This window comes from Mycteria americana, chromosome 2, assembly GCF_035582795.1.
Source record: "Mycteria americana isolate JAX WOST 10 ecotype Jacksonville Zoo and Gardens chromosome 2, USCA_MyAme_1.0, whole genome shotgun sequence".
Classification (NCBI taxonomy): Eukaryota; Metazoa; Chordata; class Aves; order Ciconiiformes; family Ciconiidae; genus Mycteria; species Mycteria americana.
The window spans coordinates 92,328,912-92,350,320 of record NC_134366.1 but is presented as its reverse complement, the minus strand read 5'-3'; the positions used below and the strand labels follow the sequence as shown (position 1 = coordinate 92,350,320).

Here is a 21,409-nt window from a genome sequence, read left to right as displayed (position 1 = left end):
GAAAGGAACTGCTGTTGGGCAGGTGTATTTGAGATTCTGGAGGGCGGGTCGCCCTCAGAGGGACCTCAACAGGCTGGAGAAATGAACAGGCTGAAAAGGAACATCATGAAATTCAACAAAAGCAAATGTGAAGTCCTGCACCTGGAATGGAATAACCTGTGCAGCAGTACAGGTTGGGGGCAACAAGGCAGAAAGCAGCTTTCAAGAAAAAGACCTGTGGACAGCAAGTCAGTGGTATGCCCTTGCAGCAAGGAAGGCCAACCACATACTGAGCTGTACTAGCAAAAAGGAAATCAGAAAGTCAATGGAAGGTATTTTCCCCCTCTGTTTTTTCCCCCTCTATTCAGCACCTGAAAGCGCACATTTGGAGTACTTTGTCCAGTTTTGACCCCTCCAGTACAAGACAGACAATGAAAGACTGGAATGAGTCCCCTGGAGGGTCAGCATGATTATTAGGGGGCTGGAGAACACAACATACGAGGAGATGCTGAGAGAATGGGCTTTGTTCAGCCTTGTTCAGCCTTTGCCAGCTTTGTTCAGGCTGGCAAAGGAGGGATCACATAGTTGTCTTTAACGACCTAATGGGAAGGTATGGAGAAGATGGGGCCTGACTCTTCTTAAAGGTGCACAGTAGAACGATGACAGTAAATCGACCCAAGCTGGAACATGGGAAATTTTGACTCCTATGAGAAAAAACTTTTTCATCATGAGGGTGATCAGCTATTGAAAACGGCTGTCCAGGGAGGTTGCTTAATCCCTACCATTGGAGATGCTCAAAACTCAACTGGTCACAGCCCTGAGCAACTTGATCAAGTTGAACCTGCTTTGAATAGGTTAGATGAGATGAATGACAATGGCTCATTCCAGCTTACAATTCTGTGATCGTACAATGCTGTCTATTTACAACTTGAAATATTAACAAAATAATTTAAATTATTAATTTGGCCTGTATAATGTCATTAAGTAATATCACCCTACTTGTCATTTACAGCGAACTTTTCCTAGAAGAGGAGAAATTCAAGATGAGCAGAGCAACAAATCCACAGGTAAGATTACACCAAACTACTGTTGTCCTTAATCTTCATTCAGGCAAAGTGCTAACTGAAAGCTTGGTCTGTAAAAAGTAAGAACTTAAAGATTTGGTCAAGATCAAGACAAATGCTTGAGAATCTTTTCCTAGTCTTAGTCTTCACATCTCATTTAGGCTTATTGCTGGCTGTCTTCATCAGCATTCTAGTAACCAAAACCTAATAATACTTCTTTTAATTGGCTGTTTAGCAATTCAAAGTATTCACTTTTTCTTCCTCAGCTTTTATTTGTATAGCTCCACAAAAGCATTGGTACTAACTTGAAAGGTTTACTTGCTTAAAAGGTTTGGCATAAGAGAGAGCTAAATCTGGCACTTATTGCATGTGTTGGTTTTACCCACCACTACTTATTTATTTAGACACTTACTGATGTACTTCACTATTTTTAAGATGAGGGCAGCTCTTACACAAGCGGCATCCAAAATTATATAAAACACTGGAATTAATTTTGAATTCATTGTAGGGGGAAAAAAAAACAACCCAAAAAACTTTTGTCCTCAAATTCTCTAATCATTTTCAGGTAACTTACATGACTGAAATTCATCAATGAAATAGATGAAGCCATTACATACCATCAGATGTGTCTGTCTGTGGAGAATACCCCTCAGATAAGTTAAAGGTCCCATTATCAGTCCAAGATACTTCTGATACATCTGTGTCAGACACTGACAGCTCTTTGGCAACAACTGCAGGACTAACCTAAACATAAAAATGTCCCATACATGGTATTCTTATACTCAAAAAATTTACACTACAGTAAGCCAATGCTTAGATACTGAAAAAGCAGCATCTTGCACGTCATAGCAATATAAATCATCTCCTATTTAGGCTTTCATTGTAGAAACATGAAAATAATAGGACTATACAATACTTAGAAATGAAGCATCCCTCTTTGTAATAACTGAAAGCTGTATTATACTGAAGATGCATAGAAAATTCCAATTATTCATTCTGAAAGTAATATCCTACTGTAATGAAAGCAGAATGAACCTGCAAATACAAAATACACGTAAATGTAAAGAAATGCATAAATTTGGATCAAAAAACCCCGCCATTATCTATAAGACAGTCAAAAATTAGCTAAAGAAAAAAATCATTATCCTTTATGAATTTATCCAACAATATTCAATTATGTCAGCTACAAATTTTTATCCCATGGGATATAAGTTTATTTTTTTCCAAAGTACAAAAACACCTTCAAAGTGATCACTGTCAAAGTCAGGCTCTATACACACTGATCAAATATTGTATAAGAATTCCTAGAAAACGGATTTTTTTTGGTATCAACCAGTGTTCTGATTACAATGGAAAATCTTTTGCCATACAGTTATTTAGAATATTAAGAGAGAAAGGAGATATTAGTATTCTCATACATATCTAGAAAGATATTTATAAATAATATACTGATTTACACTATCATTGAAAATGATCAGACAAGTGATTACACAAGTATCTGACAAATTACATAGGTTTTCTACAAACGTTTCCCTTTTATATTTTAATTTGATAAAAATTAGCTGCAATTTCACTGTTGCAAATAAAAATAGCTGCCTTTCCTATTAAAGTCTAGTTTAATCATTCCATAGCCAATACAAAATAAAGACATTCTTAGTTTAGTAGGCCAAAGAAACCATTACCTTGAAGGCCAGAAGTCACAAATGCAGTAAGTTAATTAGTATAAGCCTAAAGATGGAGACTGAATCACTTCTAAAGCATACTGCTTAGTTCAGGAACACAGCCTCCTGGGCAGGTTAAAGCCTTCCACAGCAAACAGAGACAGTAGTCTAGGTACGCTCCATTATCTATCTAGATTTTAAAAGCAAGGTAGGGCTGACTGAAAAAAAGTCACCTTAGGACACAGGGCTGATATGTCTAATTCACTGTCATCTTCTGTGGGTTTTGTTTTTGCTGTTTCTGAAAGAAAAAAAAGTATTTTTTATCCTACTTATGACAACAGACTTTGAGGTTCAGTGTGCGTTCCCTGTCACACAGCTTGCATAGTAGAGTAAACTTTCGCCTGCTGACACAGTGCATCATTTACGTAATACGCGACTAAGGTGAGGGAAGAAAGGCTGCCTGAGAGGCTAGATATTTATCAAAATATATCACGCAGCAGCCAAAGCGGGAGAGACATTGTTGCTCTGAAATATATTCCAACACATTTATTTACGTAGTTTCAGAAGTTTCTGTTGCTCACCATAATATAATTTTCCCTGGCAATATATATTTGTCTTTTAAACTACACTGCTGGTACAACGCACAGTTGTAACATACTGTTAAAACAGGCAGTGTAGTTATCCCAGCACATTACTTTTACATCAGAACATGCAATTTGCTGGATAATTGTGTGTACTCTTCATTCACAAAACCTTTCTTCTTCTTTGCACCCAGTTCCCCTGCATTCACAACATTTATATACAAATATGCATACAAAGCATCCTCTGAAGTCTGGTAGAATGCTGCTCCTAACAGATGAGCGGAGACACAGATTTCTCCTCCTCTCCTCTCCTCTCTCTGTCTGAGAACAGTCTCAAGAATATTTTAAACCAATTCAAGCTGAAAACCAGTGTCATATTATTCTTGGTTGCCTATGTTTGCAACTTGCTATTTCCTCTCTCATGCCAGTACAAGCGTTTGTGAACCCATGTGGTGAACCCAAGTGGTGAAGCAAGGTAGGGAACTTGTCTGGGTTAAATTAAACTGGAGGGGGAGAGGCAGGAAAGAACGAATCTAACCTCAACCATTTTCCCAGTGCTGGCTTATGAAATTTATGAAACACTAGTCTGATCTCTCTGCCAGTTTCACTTAAAAGTAGAACAAGGTGGAATAATACATGAAAGAAAATTTTCAATGCATTATTCCTTATTTCCAACAACTACTGCATTATATGTAAGAGAAGGGGAAAAGGCAGATGGTTCCTCTCATTGTGTCTAGGAACAGCATATTGCATGATGAACGGTTACAAGAAATGCATATTTTAAAGCAGATATGAAATCTACTAATGTAACACTAACTAAAAAGGGTAGGCTACCTGCAAGTAATGTGACTACACTACAAAGCTTTAATTACCAAAACTGTAGCACACACAAAAAGGAAACTGAAGATAACATTGTTCATATAAATATTTTTCTTGAAATAGCTTTATTACTTAAAATCTAAACGTTTCCAATGTTATAAAGATTTCAGGTGAGATAGGTGAGATTTTGTTTTAAACTGATTTCTCCCCTTTCTAACTAAAAACTTCAATTCATTTGTAGCTACTATCTTACTGTGATTCTTAAATGCTTATTGAGTATTTGGGGAAGAAAAAAAATTCTTGTTGCTGTTGGGAGTGAAAATAAGGCGGATTTAGATACTGGAACAGAGTTCAGTCTCTTACTGAAAATTCTGTTATGTACTCATTTTGTGTTCTTGAGTGAGTCTCTCTCCTGGATAAGTTTGCCTTATCTAAACAGAGATAAGCATTGCATACTTTACAGTGAGTAGTTTTTTTCTGAAAACCTACAAGCAGTACATCTAATCAAGTATGAAGAGAACTATCAGTCTCGCCTTGTTCCCTTCCATGAAATAATTTTTTTTTTTACCATACCCAGACATCTGACATACATTATCATTCCTTAGAAAGCTAAGAACAGTAGCCAGGTTCAAAGCAAGAAATATCTTTACAATTGGCTTCACAGGACAAACCAAACTGTCTGCAAGGTGAATAAAATTTTCTCTGCACGCAGAAATACATTACTTGGGACTATACTTAATTACTCACCAGATCTCTCTTTTTTCTTCTGGTTGATATATTCCACTATTCCGAAATCTAATTTCATGAGAACAGTCTTAATTTTGTTGCACACTTTCTGTCCAAATTCATTGCACTTAAGGAAGGGACATAAAAAGGCACACAATACTGTGATAAAAATGAAGACAGAGAGAAAAATTGTATTGAAATACTGCTTTATAAGAAGTTACTCAGTAAAGATTAAAAAATGGATTTGCATAAGATAACTACTAATTTTATATAATGCAATTAGTTTTACATAAAAAGTCACTGTGAAATGCCCATGTCAGACAAACTGTTAATGTTAAATCTAGTTTCTAGGAGCCATTCCTACTTGTTGCAGAAAACACCGTTGTATTCATATCAACTGACACCTTTTTCACTTCCAGTAAGGCACAATTTAAGATCACTATAACATTTATCATTATCTTGATTTGGTCTGATTTTGATATCTCTACCTGAGAAACGCAACTATGCAACACTGTGCCAGAATCAACAAGCTGAAAAAACTTGTAAGCTAAATTCCGTGTGACAAAAAGCACTTGTCAGAACCTACATATATGTATGTGTATATATATGCATGTGTGTGTGTATATATATATATAAAAATAAATTAAAAAATACTCCCTATACAGAGACCAAATAATGAACAAACCACATACATAAATCAGGATTGAAAAAGAAACTATACTTACGCAGGACATAGGAGAGGACAACTCCAGGAATGTAACTTCCCAAGACAGTGAAAAATGTACATATGCTGCAGACTAGTAGGCAAAACTGGCAAAAACATTAAAATTGGCCATTAACGCTTGCACTTTTTAAGTATTTAGATCATTTTGCAAAAGAAAAATGTTGCATGCTGAATGAAATCTAGAATGCAGTGGAAAATGGAAGTTTTTTTAAAAAAATTAGGGAATACTTGAACACTTCTTGTGCAAATAAGCATCAAACAGTTCATTTTGGCTAATTAGGATGTACCCCCTCTTCTTTTATAAAAATATGCTATTTTTATTCACTTACTGTCAAGGTTTAACAAGCTCATGGTTATTGCTAAAAATACTTCACCTTCATTACACAAAAAAAGGCTAAACAGTTGATATGCAGAAAAAAACCCCAAATCACTAACTGCAGGATTACAATGCATACTTGCTGCATGCTTACAATCGCAAAAAATCCTTCCGATGAATACAGTTCTCTCCCGTTGTGTTGCTTCGTGAAACTGTGTTCTCTCGTATGCTGGCAAGCATCCTCTTGATGCTCGTTGGCTACACTAGAATCCCCGTAACGACAAGACTGAGCTGAATTTTCAATATAAAACTTGAGATTCAGCCTCTGCTGTGACTGAGACATATACTGCATCTTTCACAACTGCACAATGCTGAGTACAGAATTGGTCTGTTGAAAGTTTACAGAAAGAATCCATTTGCTTTTGGAGTTCAATTGCAATAAAATGGTTAATTCGAAGACATTTTGCACACAGCATCAGTGCCTAAAATTATAACAGTAAAATAATGACATGGCTCCGAGAATGAGGTCAGGAAAAAGAAAGGAAAACATACTGTCAGAATTAGCTTTTCAAAATCAGGATTAGATATATCTTAACATACAGTTACTATGTCAGGTTACCACATGACAATATTACAGGACCATGTATATTGATACCGCATTTCCTTACCTCAATATACACCTACTTCTTTAAAATATAACTTTATTATCCTAAACACATAATTTCTTTTTATATAATTTATACAACTTAAATGTATTTCATCCTGTTGCTCATATGTATTTTCAGTCTAAACTCCAAATATTTGAGTGTGGTACTCCATACTTCCAATTTGCTAATTCTGACGGCCTGTTCCCATGAAAGATTTTGTGGCAAAGTTAACTGAGATCAAAAGAGGGGAAAAAACCTCCTAATCTCCTTTAAAATTTTTATAATTAGCAATACAAGTATAAAAATGAAATCTACTATTACCATGATGTACTTCTACATTATTTATATTTTTCTTTGGAAAAGAAAGCTGCTTCACTTTTGGCTGGATCTACAAAATAATCTTCTTCCTAGTAGGAAAGAAGAAACCTTACTCTTGCTTGCCTCTTCATGAACTGGTTCTCCAGCTCAGTCTTTCCAGTAAAAAAATCCCCAAAAAACTATATCTGTACAGAAGAAAAATTATCACAATAAAATAGGAAGGATTCTCTTCTAGCATATAATACTTGTGCAGCTATTTCTGAAAATTAAAATTATTTGGACAAAAACGTGTATGTTTAGGAACTGTGTACTCTTCCTGCTTTTTCAAGTTTTTATTAAATTGTGATGTTTTAAATTTCCTTTCCATTGACTGACTGGTGAGGTTCCAGCAGCTCTTAAGGGGAGGGACGGTACTGCTGTAAACTTTACTGTGAGCAGCTTTGCTCACTGATGACCTAGCTGTGTTCTGCATAGGAAGAACTTAGCAGAAACTCAAGACTGAATATATCATAATGTGTATTTTATTTTTCAGATGTTTAGTTTTTTAAATCTATGTCACCAAGCTGTTAATCTTACTTGGGAGTGCTTACCTTGCCAGGGTTTTGTTCCTTGAAGTGGGACATTTCTTGAAGAAATACAAATAAATTCATCAGTGTTTCTGAAATGCACTGATTTATTCTGGGTCTGTAGTCTTGCCTGGAATTGATGACTTTCCAGCTGGGTAAAACAAACAAAAATACCCAACAACTGTGGTTACAGCTCATATGAAAGTCGAAACTGCTTGAAAACATTTGAAGCCTTATCAGCTTCCAAGCCAATCATGTTGTAAAGCTATAGCCTCCAGTGATAGAATGGCTGCTGCTATGCTACAGATACCTGTGCTCATTTCCACATATTTTATATTGGGCTAATTCCATTTTTTTTAATCAAATAAATTCTGTTCAGTAGTAGCAATTCTTAGACCATACAAGCAATTAAGGAAGAAATTACTGCTTATTCATTCTGGCCATATGAAAAACCTGAGTTCAAGGCACAGTTGTAATCTAAAATAAGCAACTGAACCCCAAACTTGTTCCTTAATATTATTTTTTTCTGAAAAAATACACCACACCACTTTTCATTGCCACAGGATGGCCATACATATTAATACATTTAATTTCATGCATATAATCCTTGTGCTTTTTCTTCTCTATTTGGTTTTGTTCTGCAAACTATGATGATCTTTAAGAGACTGTTATCCAACTTAGAAAAAAAGAAATTGCTCTTGAAGTCTTGATGTTTACATTAATTTCCTTACTGAATTTTAATTTTTCTATCATATTGAAAGGACTGTTTCTAAAGCTTTGCTTATTACTGTTCAGTCCTTTTAATAAAATAAAAATGAGCTGTACTGAAGAATTTGCTGAAAAACATGAGAAAGCATATCTATCTAATTTGGGGCTGATTGGTTTAGACAGTATCTAGTTTAAATTATCACATCATACACCTTTTTGGAGTAGACAAAGCATCTACAATAAAGATATTTTATGAAATAACAAAAGAAAGGAAAAACTTAGACAGGCTACTCAATGCCACATCAAGCTGGTACAAAGACTGTACCAGGTACCACCATGCAAATATTCAGAATATGAAGTAAATCCTGCACTAGTTTTACAAAGTTATCTTTCACATAATTCATTGCTCAGTACACACTTTTGATCAGAGTGAATGCAAGTAAGCCATAAACAATCCCACAGTCATTTTACTTTGATACATAATCCATTAAACGTCCAATGCATCACTGCATTCATAGTAAAGTTTTGTCATAGGTGGATCAAATTACAGGATAAATCAAAAACTACCTTATGAAAAAATGAATGTACAAGCATTGGTGTCCAGCAATAAGGACATACACATAGACTGCCAGATCAAACTGCCAACTCATATCTCCACATAATTACTCTGCTATTTAGCTACTAAAACACCACAAGGCCCTGTTAACAGATCTTCTTGTTATTCAGAATAAAAATGCCCTCTGATAGTTCCCTGGGACAGCTTAAATTTTAGCAAGCATCAGTAAGTGACTGATGAGATTTTTTGCTATTTAAACTTCACCCTGTATGAATTTGGTGCTCAAAAGTAACATTTAAACATTTGATTTCATATTAGGAATACCAAGATATGAAATTTTATTTTTTTTGTAGTGAACATAAGACGAACAAAAAAAATTATCTATCATCACTTGTAAAAATACCTCCAGTGATTAAAAATTTCCATGTTAATACTATCCTTGTTCAACAACAGATTGCTTAGTCATTTTTATTGGCACATACTGTAAAAGTTAAAAGCCATCACGAGCATTCAGACTTTTCTCAGTTGAAAGCTGGTTAGTAGGTTGCTTTTGTCTACCTTTTCCATCGAGGACACACGCATAACCTACCTTTGCTGTACTGTATTTTATTAGCTATGATTTAATGTTCATTCTTACTAATAAGGCACCATTGTGTTTTAGGATATGAACTTGTTAATGTCTCTCATTTCCTGATATAAGGAAAGCCATGAAGATTTTACAGTTTTTGAACATATGTTTGTACCTTTGTGAGCCACTGGCAATATCGATGCACAGGTTCAGCAGCCCTGATGTCCATAGGCTATCGGGACTCCTGGCTCAGGTGTTACTTTGCAATTCTGTTCCCACAAGTCACAGACATAATGGTGCATGCTTAAAATTAGAGTACTGCTTTATAATTTGCTTAACACCTAACATTTTTCAAAACAGATGTGGATCCCTATATAGCAAATTAACCCTACCAAAATAGGCTTTTTCAGTCTATAAAGCAAAAGTGTACAGTAATATTTTTATATGGGCATGAGTTCACACCCCACTTGCACTGAGAACTGCACTGCAGATCCTTCTAGCAAGAGCAACTGGTTTACTTAAGACAGCCCAAGGAGATAATGGTTGAGGAAAAATGGATCTGAATTCTGGAAATTATTTACTTGAAAGTTACACGTGTAATTGCACTGGACTACAAGAGATACATCGATTTTTCCTAAAAAGATAAGCTTCTGACTTGCTTCTCTTTGTAAGGCTGGGGCTATATGCTGATACTGCACTGAAAGGGAAGTGATCTCTCACATGGCAGCATGCAAGGGATCGTTATTAAAAGGGTCAAGTGGCCTAAATTAGGCAGAAGCTTTGATCAGTGAATCATGATAGCAAGTAAAATAATGTAGTCCACACTGTTTATTACATTATAACATCAAACACATGGAAACATTTGGGATTACATTATTACCTCAGATTTCTGGTCACAGATTAATAACAAAACTAGGCAAATGATAAGTAACTATATATAGAGATGTCTATTTCACTTTATTTTCCAACTAAAAAAAATATCTCTATTTATAAACTTTCAGTTGTATAACTCAAAAGATATGTCACTTCTATTTTACAAACTATGGTAAAAGGAGAAAGTGAACTCTGAATTTCAAATCCGATGTCTCAGTAAAAAGAACACCAAACTTAAGTTCTCCTTAAAATCTTTTAACTAACATTTCAGCCAAACCCCAGACAACTTGTCTGACATCCAATTCAGCAAGGTCTAAAGCCACTTTTTCTTACAGTTATAAATTCTTCCTCTCATTTCTCCTGAACACACAGGATAAGAGGATTTGGGGCTTATGTTGAGTTGTACCCTTTGGTCCAACTGCTGCCCACATTTAAATTAGTGAATCTTTCCATACTTATATCTAAGCCAGGAATAAGTCGTATTCTCCGACATACATGATACCCGCTTTTATTCTACATGGGAATGTTACATACCTTCTTTTCTGTTGCACTGCAGACATATTGATTACTTGGAAGTAGCTTTCCTAACATATGGGAGATTAACCACCTTCCCTTATTTTTAGATACTTGGTCTAAGCAGCTTCATTTTTGTAAAAAAGTCAGGAATAATTTCGGCCATACCGTCTATTTACACACATGGAGAAACTTCATCTTTCTCTATACCTATATTTAACTACCGTACAGCAACTTCACCACGAGGTGGTGACACAGCAACACCGGTATTAGAGCAAGGTTTGGGAGCCATTTCATACAGAACATAAATAGCATGCATGGGGGATTCATATTCAAACTATCGTATGCATAGTGGACAGCAGAAGATGACTTAAAGAAAACCTAGTATTTCAACCACCATATAAAACTGATTAAAGTTCAAAAGACAAACTGTTGTCCTATTCCTGACTTTATTATATTATAGTATTTATAGTATTGTAGCGGTGTGATTTCCTCTTACATTACAAAATATTCAGGGTGAGGGGTTTTTTTCCCCCCTTTGAGAAAAAAATAGAAACAATTTAAAATGCTGTACCTGAAATTCACAGGATGAGAGTCTCATGTCTTGGACTAGGTGACTTTTGTAAGACAGAGAAAATGCAACATGCATGGCACTGCATGCAGGTATTTGCCTCTGACAGAGGATGTAAATAAAACCATTAAATAACTCATGAAGAACATTGCAGGAACCCAGCAGGAGGGATTAGCAATGTTACACAGAACTTTTTGTGCACCTACCCTCCACAACAGCAATTTCGATTTCCATCCTCTCTGATAATTAGCGGCCTGAGAAAAGTAGTATACAAGGTTTTTGTCTTACAAAACCTGCAATTTTTATGGATAGGCTACTCTCCTTAAAGAAACATTGCTTCCAGCTTTTGTAAACCATTCTGCAGTATTAATAATATATATTTTAAGAGTTGCCTGTTTATTCTAGTGTTGAATACTGTTATGACAGTTTTCTGAATTACAAAATCCTTTTACAGACTTTACTCCTATCCTTTATTTAAAATTGTTGACAATCAAAGTGGAACTTCGTGGAAGCACAAAGAAAACGGATAGGCCTGATGCCTACTATCAAAACAGAGCTTTGAAATACATACGACAATTGTAGATAGTTGGCTTACTAACTTTAAGTTAATTGCAAAACACGGGGGGGGGGGGGGGGAGGGGAGAGACGAAAGCATAAACTACAATAATCATGCAAACTACTTTCATATATGCTAACCACCAATATAAAGACCATATAGATTAAAGAGGAGGAGATACAACAAGGCACACTGGGATAACTAATAACAATTCAAAACAAACATGCAACTTATGCAGAAAACTGGCATATTTGCAGGGAAAGTTCTCTGGAGTTGCTTCTCTTGGTTGTTAATAATGCTTTCTTTTGCCAAGTTTAAAAGATGTTGAAAGCATGAGCTGCAGTGCAGATAAAATGCTAGATGCTTTGGTCCCGTGGTCTGCATGTGGTGCATTGACGAAGAAGCCAAGCAAGAAGAGTGGATAGTACAGGTGAAGTTTGCTTCAAAACATTACAAACCTGCTATTAAGCTTGCTCTGCAAAAAGAATACTTGGCAAGTTCTTGTAGGCCACAAGAAATCATGAGACGCCTTTATTAGTTCTACCACAGCGACACTCCTCTATTTTACAAGGAACACCAGGGACTATTCTGAACTCTTATTCTGCTGTTAGGCAACTAGAGGTGTAAGAAAGTCAGCTTGCTGATCTTCACACGCTGCCTCTTCTTGTTCACGCCTCCCAACAAGTGCCAGCCCCGGTAGCATCCGTCCCTCCTGTCCCTTTTCCCCAGAGGCCACTCGAGCGGCAGTGTTACCCAGAGGCCAGGCGGATGGAACCGGGGGGCAGCAACAGAGGCCCTGGCGAAGGGGGGGCGAGAAAGAAAGGAGTACAACGTGTATTTGTATGTATGCAAAGGTAGGGAGGTTATGTCATGCCCCTGTAGAAACAGAGATAAACATTAAACTTGCATGAGATCAAAAGCTGACGGACACATAACGACGCATACTCCAGACAAATTAATTTTTCAGTGATCACGTTTAAAGACAAAAAAGACAAAAATACGTATGTGAAGTGATGCAGATGATGAACGTGGAGTGCATGACATCAGCCAACCAAGAACATAAAAAACTACTGCAGCATAATGTTAGCGGAGTTACTTACAGCACCTTAATAAATGACTTAGATGAACCCTATACTTCCTGTCAAAACAGCTTTTGGACTCCTGTCAGCGTGCTCCTTTGATGATATAAGCAGCCAACTCTCTCTGAACACCTTCAAAGGTTTTTGTGCGTGATTTAGAAAGAATAAAATTTTACGCTCCCATCACTTATACTGAGTTTGATATAAAGTACTATACTTCTATTCTACCACTACTGTCAATAAGATTGAAGGTGTTCAGAGAGAAAATTAATTACTCATATCCTTCTGACTACTTCCTGCATCACTTCTAAAACTGAGCAAATGTATACACTGTTACTTAGTAGCTGGGAAAAAAAAAAACCAACCAAACCCCAAAAACAACACCCTCCCGCCCCAGATGCTTCAACCCATCACAGTCACAAACTCTGGCCAGAAGAGTCAGTGGCATTACATTCTCTAAAAATGACTGATGGTGTCACGCTCTCGTTTTGTATCTAGACATCTGTTCAAGCAAAGCCCCGTCACATTTCTCTCAGAAAGGTCAGTAGCTCTCATGTTACTGGTTTAAAGATCTCTTCGTGATGTGCTGGATTTTTTTTTAATTATGTGTACACAGTTTTATATGTATCTTCACGTAGATACACTACTCAGAACTGCAGCAGTGACAAAGTACACCATGATGCCGTGGATCTGAAGGATCGCACCTACATAAACAAAGAGTTAGCAATTACAGAGCTTCTAAACCTTCTCGATTTCCCAACTGTAACCACACACGCTTGAAACCTGTGCAGACTCTGTAATTTTAAGGGTAACTTAGAATGTATTAGTCAAGGTGGAAGAGCTGAAAGTTACATTCCCAAAGATATGTAAATCAAAACATAGGTAATACAGCTGTTTTGTAGTCTTTTAAAAGTAGTACCTAGAGCTTATAGAGTGATGCAGCTGTAAGGGATGTGCAGGTCTAAGGACAAACCTCATAGGCAACCAGGAGCTAAGTATGAAACTTGACCAAATGAAATCAAGTGTGTAAAATGTTAGCAAAACCCAATCAAGCAGGTTTAGCTTTTCAGAGCTTTCACAGGTCTCTCCTGTGAGGAAAGGAATCACCCCAGTGCAGAAGGCAGTGATTATAATGATGCAGTTACCCTTCGTGGAAACAAACATTTTATACCTGAAGACCTACGCCAAAAATATATTTTAAAATTTGTCTTCTAAATTATTCAGGTACAGCAATAATGGATATAAAATAGTATTTAGAGGAAAAAAGTTTGTGAAAAACATTTTAAATGTTTTTTTACATCTAAATTTCGGGTGACCACATACGTAAAAGGAAAATAACCATATCTCTCTCTCTCTCCAAAATATAAAATAGTGTAAAAAGCACATTTTACAGTTAAGTGTATTAAAGTACCAATGGCAAAACCTCTAAAATCTACTATTGAACTGTGTGGTAGAAAGCAATACAATATTGATTAGCCTTATTGTAATACAATGTAACAAATTTGTGAATGTTATGTGCACTACGTGAAAAGACATAATAGCAAGCACCACTGAACTCACTGCATAGCATCTTAATGACCTACGTGGCTAATTTAAAAGGTGATTATGTAGAATTGTGCTTTATCCTGTGCCGCTTTGGGATCCTATGCAATCGTTAAGTACACTAAAATAATTATATTTGTGTCATGTGGCTATGACCAAGTCAACAAGACTCGCAATTTAAATGAATCACTGGGGCCCCATGTAAAATCCTGCTTGCTTCAGAGTTCCATGAAAGGATGCTCTATCACTGAAAGAACGAGGAACACAGGAAGCTTCCACAATACACTCCGTCCTCAAACTTTAGGGAGAATCTTCATCTACAGCCTTTTTGCTACTAACTCTGCAAAGCTTTTCTAATAGAAATCTCTCCAGGTTGTAGATACCGATATGCACTTTATTTCCTATTACTAATCTATAGGCACTGCGCAGGTTTAGGCTTTCACCAACGTGTAATACTGTGGCAAACATCCTTTAACCGATCACATTTCACATCCCTTCAATGTTAAGGCTTGGGCACACTTGGAATCTATAAGATTTACAAAGTTGGACAGATTTTGGTTTTAAATTGAAGCTGGGAGAATGTAGTTATCAACCTTAAAGAGTAACTAACAACATTTCCCAAACCAAAAATCTCCTTTAATTACCATCTCTCCTGTAGTTCAAATACATCATTTCTAAGAACTAAATGAATTCTGTTAATACCATGCAACATTGCTTCTCAAGCTTTAAAGTGTTTTCTTTCTGACCTCATCTATCTTCATCTGACACTTCAATTTTGTGCTTTTTATTAATAGTGAGTCAGTCCAATTTACTGTTACTGTTTTTTTTCAGGGAAAGGTGTGCAATAAAAAGCTGAAAAAAAGATCTTATTTCACAGCTTTCAGTAACATGAATGCCCCTTTTATTTCTTGACCAAGAATATTTTTTGGTAATATTACTGTACAAGAAAGGTGTTTAAATCATCAGCATTTGATGGGGCTGGATGTGTTTTTCTCAATGGACTGCACAGCAGCCTGGTTAGGACATGTGCCTTTCAACAACACATAATATAAGCAACCTTTCATACCTGACTCTATACGCTTCTTGCACAGTGTGCTAAACTAAAGTCATAATGGCATTTTCTTCTCTTCAGCTGACATGGGAACATTTTACCACTGGTGTGCTGCTAAACAATATCAGTCCCATAAATGAAGGTGGGTTTTTTTTCTTATGTTATAGCCAAGAACAAAGTTTTCTGAAAATGAAAGCAATTCTATTGTTATAAAAATACACTCAAGTGTTCTGCAAAGGGATAGGGGAACTCATCTTGTTCTACAGGTTGCTTAAAAAAATAAAAATGACCCATTACTACCAGTATTTTATTTTGGAGGAGAAGCGTTCATCTCTCCTATTCAAGTATAACATCAGTCATCTTACAAAGTCTTAATATGGAGCTGTATTGTCTTTCTTTGGCTGATCAGATACAAACTGGTTAACTCCAACTTTTTTGAAGGTGATTCCAGTAGTCAAGTTCCTCAACACAGCCGATTGTACTAAATGTTGTCACTTTTTGCTGAATGTCCTGCTAAAATAAACAAAATATATTCCAGCTACAGTTGGGGCACTTCATTGTCCAGCTCCTCTAGACAGACTCCTCTGAGCAAACTGATAGGTCAGCTCTTATGGGAAACACTTTCTTTGACCTGTGTTACTCTTGTCCAGCTCTCCTGAGAAGAACACCAGCTACTCCTGCTCGAGGTCATTCAAAATGTGCAATGTGATCTGATAGTCAAGTGCTGTTAGTCGAAACTCATGACTTAGTCAATAAGCGTAGATTTTTTTAAACGTCTCTTTGCAAGAAAATCGAGTGTTTCAGTACCACATAGACATAGACTATTATAGACTTGCTTTCTGTTTAGCAAAGACTATAATGCTATTACTACGTGCTGTTGTCTTTTTACCAAGATAGTACAAGGGCTGGGATCTTCCAGGTCAGCTTCCCATTTGTAATAGAAACTGGTGATGCAAGAGAGACATTTTTATTGTGCTATTTTTGTTCAGAAAAGTAAGGAAGTCTTGCTTCTATCTACAGAAGCATAAAGTTCTGTTTGCAGAACTTTAAACAGCTCTGCCCAACTTTAAACTGTCTGCCCAACATTTATTTTTCTCCTGCAAAGACATCTCTTTAACCCTTTTCCACAAACCCAATTCATTTTCCTCCTTCAGCCTCCACATTCTTCAGCTGGGATACTCCTAGTTCAAGGCCTCTCAAAGTCAAACAGCTAGGAAAGATGAGCTGAGCATTCCTTGAGTTGCAGAGCAGCTGCACAAAAAAGGAAAATTGGGTTTTCACGTGACAGACAAAGAATACTTTTAACCTGCAAAAACATGAAAACGACTTTTTGTGTAATATTACAAGGCGACTTTAACTCTTTCTGTGCGGAAATTCATTCTGACTCTTTTCAATGCTTTTTAATGTATTTTGTATGAGCAGGGGATCATTTGCTTTGATGCATTACTGCATTACTGAGAGTTCCTGGCCTGAGCTAACCACTTGTTGCCTACATTTGTGCACTGAATTCAATCATAAAAAGAAATCACATACTTTCCTCTTTATTAACTAATATTAGCAGAACAAATATTCTTATATTGTTACAAACCAACATGCTTTGAATAATTAAGTAACATGCAGATTTGACTTTAAACTGGATCTCCATTTTTCTAAGTCCAAGCACATATTGAGAAAGGTCATGCACTGTAAGACTGCAGTTCAAAAACAACCGGTTCAAAATAACGTAGGTTTCTCTCCCATTTTTATTCAAGTCATAAAATGTTCCTGGCTAACAGTTTAGTGCACCACCCTTTTCAATAATAAGCAGATGACAGCGATCAGAACAAGACAGACATTGTTGTGATAGAGGAAGTTACACGCCGGTATCTCTTTGAAGCACCTACAGCCAGGTGCTTCCACCACTTCAGGACCGATTATTCACAGTACCTTGTACACATTCTTGACCATCATTAGATTCCTCATGAGTTGTCAATGTATTTAAAAAAAAAAAAAAATTATACCATCTTCCGTTGAAACTATAGGGGACCTGATGATAAAGAATTACTGGAGGAAAATACAATCCTTACGCTAAACTGTTTTCAATCCTTGACCTCTGACCACATCTTTCCTCACTGTTCTTGATCTGCCCAGGATCATAAGACAAAACAAAACAGAAGATATGAGTGGGTACCCAATCTTCACAACTCTTTAGCTTTTTTGCTAGCCTTACTAAGAAGTATTTGTGCTTGTGTTCCTTTGCTTATTATACATTTAAATTCACAGTATGACTAACAGACTATTGACCAATGCCACATCTTTAACTATGATGTTACAATGTTCATGAAATACACTTGTGATGCAATATTACATATTTTCTGAAGTAGGACATGAACTCAAGAGGGGAGAAGATGTGAGAAGTATTTGGTTGCATGTGAGGAGCTAAAAGGAGCGCAGCGTGCGGAACCGATCAGCGAACAAAGCTCATTCTACAGCTTCTACAAAAATACCACTGCCCTCCTTTTTTAAATATATAAAGCAGTAGCTTTGATTCAGTGTGCCCTCAAAGTTACCCCATTATCTGTGCATTTACATTACTATCTCTTCTTCTGTGATTCTAAAATGAATTGCTCCAGTACAGTTCCCATATTGCTTCAGTATAGATCCCATAGCTCCTCCTTCTATTCCCTCCTGCTTAACTTGGACCAAAATATTCTGACCTCCACCAAATCTCATTAGCACGTCTGTAGGAGTGTTCTCCAGTTATATCCTATTTGTTACCACCAAGACAAAAAGGCAAATTAATTTTAAAAAAAATTGGAACCTTTTGAATAAACTATTTTCTCAAGCCTTTTTGCTCAATACCAAAGACACTAAAGGATGAGGGACTAGGATCAGGGCCAATTAATTTAATGGTAGTTTCAGAAATGATAAATGGGGAGAGCAGACCCTATTATTATGCTTTTTCAGGTTATTGCTTTACAAACGTTCAACCTTTTTTGTTTTAAAAAACCCAAACCAAACAACTTTGATTCATTAAAAAAAGAAGTCTTGGAGGTCTAGGCCTAGTATTACTTCTATTTAACTGCCAAAGCTTGTTACACGCCTTTATAGAGAAAGAATTGTGAACAAAGGAAGTTAGGTATTACAAAGCTTGTATGTTTTGCATACCAGTTGCATCCTTTTACATATTGGTAAACACTGCTTTTTTTTTTTCCAAATCCGAATTTTGAGATTTTTTTTTCAAAATTATTTTTCTTCTCAGCTGGTAAGATTTTCTCCCATCTTGATTAAAAAAAAAAAACACAACACATTTTCAAGGAAGGACACGATGCATATTCTTTATAAAATTGATTCAAAAGAAAAAAACGGGATTATGATCTGAAACATATTTTTTTAATGTCACGCATTCTGCTATTTTCCTGTATTGAAAAATACACAATTTAACAAATTGAAGATCCAGCTAAACATTTTTTCATAAATAGCAATTACCATTTTGGTGGCTATCAGTAATGAGTCAACATTTCCTGAAAAGAAAAGAAAAAAATGCTACCTACTACTACAATTATTTTTAATCTATGTCATATATAGGGCACAACTTAGATCCCTGCAAACGGAAATGCGTAGGTGACTCAACCCTTGCAGAGACCCAGTTATGCCACTGGGGATCCATTTACCCACATGCATCCAATTAGGTGACCATGCCTGAATATACTGATCTACAACAGGCAACCAGAAATGTCTTCTGTATTTCATCTATCTTACACAACACATTGACATACATATTGGAAAAACATCCCCATAAATGTTCAGATTTAAATCTAACTAGAAGAAATGAAATCCGAAGCCATAATGAAATGCTCACTTCTGTTTCTTGTAATTTCTTAAATTTGCCTCTATATTCTGGCATTCTGTTAACTAACTTAAAAAAAAAAAAAAAAGCTTATTTCCACATACATGACAATGGTTTTTTTTGCAATATCAAGTATTTCATTAACACCATTTTAGAGCCAACATTTTGATTAGCATCAAGACAGTAAAAATCACAACTAGGGAAAGACCATGTGGCCTTTAAGAAACCTAGATTATAAACTGTCATAGCCAAACATCAATAACGTCTACTTTTAAAATACCTATTTTAAAATCTATTTAGCGAAATTTAATTAGTGCATTTATTTCATAGGAATGTGCTGGATCATATTTGAGAAAATAGTATTTGTTGAATTGTTATTAAGTTTTAGATCGTTGGATCTAAGATTCTTTCTTCTTGTCCTGACCATTGGTTTTATAAGCTAATCAAGCTAAAAGTTCAACTTCAGAAAGACAGGCATACCTCAAAGGGACACAGTGCCCTATCTCATAGTAATGAGTTATGGTTCTGTCAGTAACGTGGCTGCGACTAAACTATTTGTGCCTCTGACATTTTGAGGCTTGTAACTTGTCCCATGGTTGGGAAAAGTGACTAGGTTAGAAACCACCCAGTATTTTCTTCCCTTCAGCTTTAGTTTAAGAAATACATAAGAGCTGTACAATTTAACCTCTGTGCAGACATTCAGATCTAATACTTCTCTCCTAAGAAGCCTTAGGTTAGCATTAGAGGCAAACCCCTCAAGAATTAGATGATCTGTTACAACGCAGAGAAAACTGATCTTAGGCTGAGAACTGAGAACTCAGGAGCGCACACAGATTAATTACACAAAGCCTGGGTCCGTATCGCGCTGCACGAGAAGGCCATCAGAATCAACGTACAGTACCTTTCATCTTGTCCCAGATCCTCACTGTCTGGCATTTCAGATGTGAAAAGGAATTCTCTCTCTCTCTCTCTACCAATCTAGATAATCCAGGCAACGATCTTCTAGTCTGTTGTGTGTTTTAGAAGTGACAACCCGGGCACCTCTCCTGTTTGCTGCCGAGAAGAGTGCTCCTTGCTCAGAGAGCAAATGTTTACAAGACATCCTAGGTGCCTGCTGGTCTTGAATGAAGTTCAGAGTGTTCGGCTTTGATTGGCCAAGGCTATAAATAAACAAGTCGTGACTCACCTCACACACTATGACAGGGTGTTTAGTGGCAAGCACAGCCAAAAGCAAAACATTTTTTTTTCTTCTGGTCATGTGAGGGAGAATCACCACCCAGTTAGTACATTTTATTTTTCTGCTTCCACTGGAAATATTCCTCAGTGTCTCCCATTTTTCTCAGGTGTAAGTGAGCAGCAACCAAAATGACAGGAAGCTAAATGACACAAACTTTAAAGTAACACGCTTAAAAATATAAGAGCAAAGAGCTTACCGTAACTGTAAAAATATCTTTTTTTTCTTCCCCAAAGGGCGTCAGTCACAAGCTTTCAGAAAAAGCAAAATTCTTCTCCACTGACTAAATTCACAGATGAAATAAAAACTTAGCAATTCTTTTAAAATAAGGAATAGGAAAATGAGTTTTCAGTAAAGATTAATTGCATTGTTTTTAAGTTCTGCTTGTGGCAGACAAGCTTGGAATCAGTCTCAGCTGTCACAGGGATACCAGCAAATTGTACTGGAAGAGTCCTCAAAATGAAAGTATGCCAACAGGAGGAGGTTTTCTGCCAAAATACTGCTAATGCCTCTGTGAACAGCCTAAAGTGAATTGACAAATTCACTTTCCTCGTATTGCTTTTTGCTCTGTGCATGACAGGGATTCTGTCACTCCAGCTACACCAGCTACGTCTCTATTAATTTTCAACACCCCAGCAACCTTATCTGTGCTGATGAAGCTTTGTCGTGCAGCCCAAGACTCCGAGGATCACATATGTAGGCTGTTCAGCACATTGCTCAGCACTGCTCCTCCATGTGGCTTCCTTCTTCCATTAAACAGCTTGACCTATTGTTTTTATTATTTTCAAACAAATATTACATCCAGAGGTGTTCACAGAGAAATCTTTTTTCCTAGGAGGGAACCCAGCAAGATTTAGACCTGCCTCTCCTGCAAGAGATAATAGGAATTGTCCTGGGGATGTCACATCTTAAAAAAAATTAAAAAAAA

General features: G+C 36.5%; 1 protein-coding gene across 5 annotated transcripts in view; it reads right to left on the bottom strand.

Moving 5' to 3' along the window:
* The window catches only part of RETREG1 (reticulophagy regulator 1), a 71,975-nt gene that overhangs the window by 5,604 nt on the left and 44,962 nt on the right, over nt 1–21,409 (bottom strand). For 2 of the 5 annotated variants that reach the window (XM_075494004.1, XM_075494006.1), the window contains exons 4-8: nt 7,426–7,552; nt 5,556–5,640; nt 4,852–4,989; nt 2,938–3,002; nt 1,661–1,787 (exon numbers count right to left, since the gene is read on the bottom strand). In XM_075494004.1, coding sequence (XP_075350119.1) covers nt 1,661–1,787; nt 2,938–3,002; nt 4,852–4,989; nt 5,556–5,640; nt 7,426–7,552 — 542 coding nt within the window. Of the gene's footprint in view, nt 1–1,660; nt 1,788–2,937; nt 3,003–4,851; nt 4,990–5,555; nt 5,641–7,425; nt 7,553–20,148; nt 20,397–20,680; nt 20,704–21,409 lie in introns of those variants that run through there. The other 3 variants (XM_075494009.1, XM_075494008.1, XM_075494005.1) reach the window with 3 other exon arrangements.